The following is a 7,503-nucleotide window of genomic DNA, read 5'->3' as shown; positions in this document are numbered from 1 at the left end:
ATCATGTTCTAAGATCCACCAGTAAGCTAACATAGATAGATAGATAGATAGATAGATAGATAGATAGATAGATAGATAGATAGATAGATAGATAGATAGATAGATAGATAGATAGATAGATAGATAGATAGATAGATAGATAGATAGAAAATGTACTGTTTGTAACATTATATAGGCTCTTATTGAACAGATAAAAATGACCAGAAATAATAAGATCCTTTAATAAATGTGTAATTAGGTGCTCAATCAGTTGAAAATAATGTTACCATTAAAAAAATGATCAAAAACGAAAGTACTTCTTGGAAGCTTCGCCTATGCGGACACAGACTCAAGTGCTCCTGTAGGAGCCGTTATTGTGTGTGTGTGTGTGTGTGTGTGTGTGTGTGCGTGCAGGTCTGCTCATGCGCCCATGAAGAGATGCTGCTGCTGCTGCTGATGATGTTCAGAGGTGTGTGCGCTGCGGCGGGCTTATTTACACCCGTTCAGTCACACTGCATCAAAGAAAAGCTCTAGCGCTCCTTGGGAAATGGACTTTCTAAAGGGATTAATGTGTCTCTGCGGTGATACTTCTCAAGGTTAGTACTGAGAAATGGCGTTGAATCTATTTCTTTACGTAATGCTACATTCTTGCCTGTGTAAAGCTCTATCGGTGCGTCTGCCATCGTTTGTCGCTCTGCGCTCGAGCTGAAACCTTTTAATTCCAGTCTCTCCGAAGACTTACACATCTACACCTCTTCCTCGTCGTTCTGTTTTGTCATTTCTTTAAATTGGAAAGACGTGTCATACTGATGTGAAATTGATAAAAAGAGACAATGTTTTACTTCATAATTAGCTTACATTTTTAGGCACAACAGTATGCAGGTAATATATTTATACGTTTTTTTTTTTGGGAGTGTGTCATTTTTATCCAATTAAAATCACGGGTTACTGCATGGATACTGTAAATGGTGCAATGCTACACCATGTTGAGTCCGTAGAGGCCATAACACTTAGATCTTAACACTTACAGTGAGTTTTGCCCCGAGCGTTTATCAAATTAGCTTGTATACATACACATAAATAAAAAAATAATCAATAAAACGCATATTGTTGTTGTACATTTAGATACTGCCATGTGGGCCACGTACTCTTATCTGAATGGAATGGTCAGAGCTTGTTTGTAAACCTTATGCGCATGTTGTGCGCGTTGAGCGCGCGCTTGTCCTGACAATACTGTTTTCACATTCATTCATGTTACCTTAACTCGTTCATCCCCGAGTTATGTTCCAAATGACACAAACAATATCAAGCATTATTTCTACTTAGAAACATTGTTAGAAAATCGTGTAGTTTATGGTCATTAGTTGGCGCAAGCTTTGACGTTACCATGTAACAGACTAGTTTGATGACCTTATGACTAGATGATAGCTGGTTTGTTTTCTGATCCAAAACGCTCTGCAAGCTACAACATATCCTAAAACAGTTTTTAACCAACCATAAACTTGGCCATAGAGTCCAAAATGAATTATGTTTTTAATTACACTAGAGAGTTTTGAAGGACAAAAGTTAAATTTTATTTTATAAAGATGATAAAATAAAATTTTATAAGATTAACTAATAAATATAATTTATATAGCTAAGTATGTACATCTACAGGGACGGTCATTTGGATCGTCCCCTCAAACTTGCACTTTTTCGGTGACCAGCTCAGGGGTTTTGTTTTTTCTTCACAGTGCCACACCACCTACAACTTTGGCAACTGTCAGACAGACATAAAAGACATAAAAGTTCAATATCAATACATGAGCAATGTAGTGCAATAGACGTCTATTATTTTTCACAGGCGAATGGCTATGAAAACAAAATATCCATATAATAACTTTTATCAGGCATGGTCTGCAGATAATCTGACTCAACTTAATTATAAATAGAATAGAACTATTGTTATTATTTTCTTATTATTAATTCACAGGCCACAGTTTCAAAACAACTATATTTTGTCAAAAAGCAGCAATGAATTAAGCATTTACTTTATAATGATAAATGATTTGATTACTACATGACCGAAAAAGAAAGAAATGGACAGTGGGGTCTAAACAGGTTAACAAATTGAGACAGTTTGTTTATTGAAACAGTACATAAAACATAAATCCCTTTTGTTTCTTTTTGTCTTGTAGCTCTAAATTTGCATCATCAGTCCCACAAGTTGTTCCTTCAAACAGTGTGGAAAGGATTTACGCAACCACATTACTGAAGAGGATTCTATGACTTGCTACATCCACAATTTAACTGCGTATCAGAGATGCCCCCTTCCATAATGTGGTGCATTAGGTGGGCTGTCTGCTTGTCCTTTATTCTCGCACTGATCCCCAGGTCCAGAGGATCGATGCTGAATTGTCACAAAATGTGCATATGCGCCAGCAACATCGTCAGCTGCTCCAAGATGAACTTGACGATGGTTCCGTCCGAGCTGCCCAACTACACAGCTGTGCTTGACATTAGCTTTAACGAGATAACCGGACTACGCGCACAGTGGACCAGGCACAAACTTCCCAACCTTCACAACCTCTTGCTCAGCCACAATGGTTTGTCGTTCATCTCTTCTGACGCGTTCATTTTCGTACAGGAATTGCGCTACTTGGATCTGTCATCGAATAAACTGCGACAGCTAGACGAGTTCATTTTCGAGCCGCTGACACATCTGGAGGTTCTGCTGCTCTACAACAACCAGATCTCGCAGATCGACCGCACAGCCTTCTCGGGCCTCAACAGCCTGCAGAAGCTGTACCTGAGCCAGAACCAGGTGTCCCGCTTCCCCCTGGAGCTCGTCAAGGACAAGAGCCGTCTGGACAAGCTGAGCCTGTTGGACTTGTCTTCCAATCGGATCAAAGTTCTCCCCATACAAGACCTCCAGCCGCTGCCGGCCTGGATCAAGAACGGGCTGTATTTCCACAACAACACCCTCATCTGCGACTGTGAGCTGTACAGTTTGATGGCTCATTGGTATATCCGACGGCTCAATTCAGCTGTGGACTTCAAGGACGAACACACCTGTGTGCACCCCAGCCCAGATAAACGGGTGCTGCGTTTATACGATCTCAACACTCATATGAACTGCAGCACATTTAAAGAAACCGACCAAGAGGCTTATTTGGAGCAGACGCTCACCCTCAGCTGTGATACCAAACAGCGGAATATGACCAAGACCTGGATGCTGCCTGGAAACATAATCGTTCCTTCTGACAGGAACCAGAGCGATACAAATAATGCCAAGTTTGTGAGTAATGGCACCCTTGAGATAAAATCGATACTCCCTGAGGACTCAGGTGTGTACACTTGCTTCGCTGTGAGTGAGTACTTCAACGAAACGCTCTATGTGGTGGTCAGAGTCCACAACTACACCATCAACGGCAACAGCGAGACGCTCAACACTGCGTACACCACTCTGGTGGGCTGCTTGGCCAGCGTGGTCCTGGTACTTATCTATTTGTACCTGACACCCTGCCGCTGCTTCTGCTGTCCAGACCAGGGCAAAAAGAACCAGCATGAAGACAGCATCCACTCCTCCATGCTCAGTGCCACCCCGACGCACGAGGATATGGCAACCAAAGCCGAGCTCAACAGGCACGTGGCCTTCATAGACTCCAAGGACCTGCAGGCACAGAACGGAAAGGTGAATCCTAACGGAGACGAAGAAGTGGATGAGGAGGCCATGCAGGGAAAAGGAAAGCGGAAGAAATCGGTGGCAGACTCTATTAGTTCGGTCTTTTCTGATACTCCCATTGTAGTCTGAGGGAGGATGTGTCTTTTTGGCTAGAGACAGTTCTTTGTTGTGGCTTTCCTGGACTAAGAGACTAAAGTACACAGTTTGCCATCCTCAGTGTTTGGCTGTTTCTGCATAACCTTTCCAGCATTTTAATCTGTAGCACTTAAGTATATACTGTGAAAAGGTCTTGCCATATTAGTGGAATCTAAACTTGGAGTGTTTAGATGTTCCTGTGAGTTTAAGCCCACTAAGTGAGACTAGAGGTAGTATAACGGATAAACAACAAATGCAATTTGCAATTTCTCAATAATCAAGCTAGAAAGCTATAGGTTGAGAAACATTAGAACATTAATGCATCCACTATATAATCACATCATAAGCATGAGCTTTGCAGACTGCTAAGAAGAATATAGAATGAAGCTCTTGTAGCTAATTATATTTACCACAATTTATGCTAATCTTACCACTTTATGTAAAGCCATATGCATTTGAGAGGACATACACAAGAAAACGATGGAAAAGTATTTGTTTCTGTGGAACATTAGAGGAAACACTTTGTATATGAAACATTCTCCACCTTTATCTGGTAAGGGGAAGAAAAACAATTCTGGTTAAACTCGATCAGCTGTTTGAATCTAAACTTTTTCAGTCCAATTTTATTAGCAATTTTAGAAGTTTAAATGCTGGATGCCAATATAAAACTATCATCTTTATGAAACTATATTTAAATACAGCCATTTTTGAACCCATTAACCATCACATAAAAAATGCAGAACCTGTGCATTTTCAGCCGCTCGAGCTCATCTGTCATGACAACCAGGGAGTGACATATAACCGAAATGCTAATGCAATCTTTTAATAGAATGACGTGTCCCATCTGCTTGCATTCTCATCTTTAAAGCAATGATGATTTGAGCCTGGATTGAACAGCCAAAACAGTTTCGAACACTCAGACCTCTTCTCACTTTGCGTTCATTTGCACTTGGTGCTGACTCATCCATTGTCAGAATGGATGTCATATTTAAAGCCCCTGAAGCGCATATGTAATAAAATGCCAAAGGCTGAGGGAATTTTTAATTATTATTATTATTATCATTATTATTTTTAGTTAAAACCATTATAGCTTTCTGAATGAATTAGAAAATCAAGTTTAAAGTTTGAAAACTGGTCAAAACGCAGTGATTAGCCGAATCTCCCTCATGTTCTGAGATTCTAAATTATTACTACAGGCGTACAGCAGTGATCTCTCAAAGACCAATATTATATTTGCATATACAATGCCATAGGAATCTAAAGAGACTGCTATGAATCATAATGTAATGCGTGAAGCTTCTTGGCTGTGCTCAAGATCGATGACTAGATGCATTCCAACCAGAAATCAACATTATGCATTTTGATTACAACGTTATTGTCCTGGTGGACTGGAAGGGCATGGTAGGACTGTTCTAGAACGCCAGTCAATGATGTTAGAGAACCAGACGTGGATTTAAAACGTCCAGTGCACATGGTCTCTAGAACCCTTAATTCCGGGAATGCCACTTCCATTATTGTGTTCCTGGAACATCTCACGTGTTAACCATAACCACATATTTATAACAGGGTCTGGTTGGGATCAGCGAGAGCAATCTTAGTTTCCTCCGACCTCTTTCCCTAGTAACATCGTAATTACATCCTGTTTTGCGAGCGAGGGAGTGGGTGAAGCTATTAAATGTTTGATAGGTGGATGAACTCACAAACAGTGTTATCTCAGGGAGAGGGAATGACAGATAATAGCAGCTATGGCAGACTGCAGTCATGGGCAGTTAGGGTCTCTTACACGTCTCTCCAGCTGCAATCCAAAATTAGTGTGGAGGGGAGGGAAAGGCCTTACCATCACGAGCGCTGTGGGAGGAGGCCTGAGATCTCTGCGGTCTGTTCGCGAAGAGACAGAAAAGCCAAGTGCTCCCCCTAAAACCACATCCAGCAGCTTATCGCCCCTGTCGTGTGTGTTCTTCTGAACTGTGTGTCCTTGGCTATATCTCATTACTCCACATTTGACAGTACACCTGTGCTCTTGTATGTGCAAACAGTGTTTGTTTTTACAGTGTTTATGAGATTGTGTCATTTTAGGTAGCCTTTTTCCCCTTGAGGTTCCAAAGAGACTTAACTGATTCCTTGTTCTTCTGTGTATTGTTGTTCCTATACAGTTGTCTAGATTCCACTTGTGACTATTGGATTTTGGTAAAACCTCTTTTAATGACACTGACTGTAAAGGTCTTTCTCTGTCATGTGTTTTGAAATTGGATCATCTATTTGTTTATTGTATGTTGTTATTTAGGCACAGAAATTGAGTTTTTTCATGTCGGTAAATTAAATCTCAAGAATAATCACAGACTGCATCAAAGTACCAAAACTCTGTTGCATTAATTAGAAATGTAAATGTGAATTGCTGTTCGCAGCCCGTTTTCCTTTTGTAATCAGATGTATTTCTAAGTTAAACGTTATATTCAACAAGAAAAAATGTGCGGCAGAAAACCGACTGAACTGTGCAAAGTGGCGTTATAAACCTGAATGGATTCAGATCAGAATGCGGGTTTGATTAATAAAATGCCTCAATAGCTCTGGCTATTGGTTAACATCAAAAATCAACAACAACAAAAAGTCATTTCAGGAAAAATTCAAGTCATTCTGATAAATATTCTAAAGACAAACTGTTTTTTTTCCTTGAAATGAGTAAATAGGGTCAATTTTAATTCCATATTGACTTGCAGACTCTCAGAATGTCAAACAGCTCATGTTTGAAGCACTTGTGCAAATGTTAACTTTCATAACTGTCCTATATTAGCTTTAGAATCGATTTATAGGCCGTTCACACCAATGACGGTAACTATAATAGTAACTACAAAGCTGTTATAATCATTCGATTTATTTACGAATAGTGGAGTCTAAACCACAACTTTAACTACAAGGGCAACTATATGGTTGCAATCCCTTTCACATTTTTTCCCCCAGCTGGCGAACAATAAAAAACAATCCACAGAAATATAATAAACTTGAGCATTTAAAGTGGCAAATTACATAACTTCAGCGAATAACTACAGTACAATAAAAATAAGGCATTTTTGACATTGTTTTGTTGGACATGGAGTAAATTTATTGTTACAGTTATCCTTTTTGATATGAACGGCCTTAAAAACTTGGTGCTAGAGATACGTGCTACTAGAGACTAGATCAAGTCCCTTCTGTTCATTACTAACATTAGGACTCTTAAAACTCTAGATTAACAGAATTCAAAACAAGCAACATCAACAGCATTTGATAATTAGTCTAGTCTATTAAGTCTAGATTTGAGTACATAAAATACATAAAAAGTAGACTAACACAAATCTCAGAAATGTAGACATATCTGTACCAATTCTTAGTAAGCAAGCATCTCGATATACTGCTAAAAAAAAAAAGAGAGATCTTAAGTCTCAACCATCATTACTAGCCTCTGACAGCGAGAATAGAAATGTTGTCAGTTCCAGGATTAGAGCTAGAAACCTTACTGTAAAAGTTTATTTAGTCTGAATGTCAAAAATGAGACTGATGGGTGCCGGGTGGCGTAGTTCCCTTTCCTAGAGTGAAACCGTCTGCTTGAGGATAATCCAGAAACTGAAAGAGGAAGTTTACCTATGACAAGCATTATTTATCAATAATATAAAAGCGAATAAAGAAAAATTAAATGGACTTTTTTTTCTTTTTTTTATGCTTCCTGTGCAATTATACAGACATGTTAG

General features: G+C 39.3%; 1 protein-coding gene across 1 annotated transcript; it reads left to right on the top strand.

Annotated features, from left to right (window-relative positions):
• The first annotated feature begins 327 nt into the window (after positions 1-327).
• Positions 328-7,453, top strand: amigo1 (adhesion molecule with Ig-like domain 1). Its single transcript, XM_052563357.1, has 2 exons — positions 328-575; positions 2,157-7,453. Exon 2 carries the CDS (start codon positions 2,282-2,284, stop codon positions 3,770-3,772), a length of 1,491 nt encoding a protein of 496 aa, XP_052419317.1. The 5' UTR covers positions 328-575; positions 2,157-2,281; the 3' UTR covers positions 3,773-7,453.
• The last annotated feature ends 50 nt before the right edge of the window (positions 7,454-7,503 follow it).

This window comes from Carassius gibelio, chromosome B8, assembly GCF_023724105.1.
Source record: "Carassius gibelio isolate Cgi1373 ecotype wild population from Czech Republic chromosome B8, carGib1.2-hapl.c, whole genome shotgun sequence".
Taxonomy (NCBI): domain Eukaryota; kingdom Metazoa; phylum Chordata; class Actinopteri; order Cypriniformes; family Cyprinidae; genus Carassius; species Carassius gibelio.
The sequence above is the reverse complement of the archived record's forward strand: the minus strand, read 5'-3'. Positions and strand labels throughout refer to the sequence as shown.

Coding starts and splice junctions, on each gene's coding strand:
- amigo1 (XM_052563357.1), top strand. CDS start 2,282: ATGCCCCCTTCCATAATGTGGTGCATTAGGTGGGCTGTCTGCTTGTCC.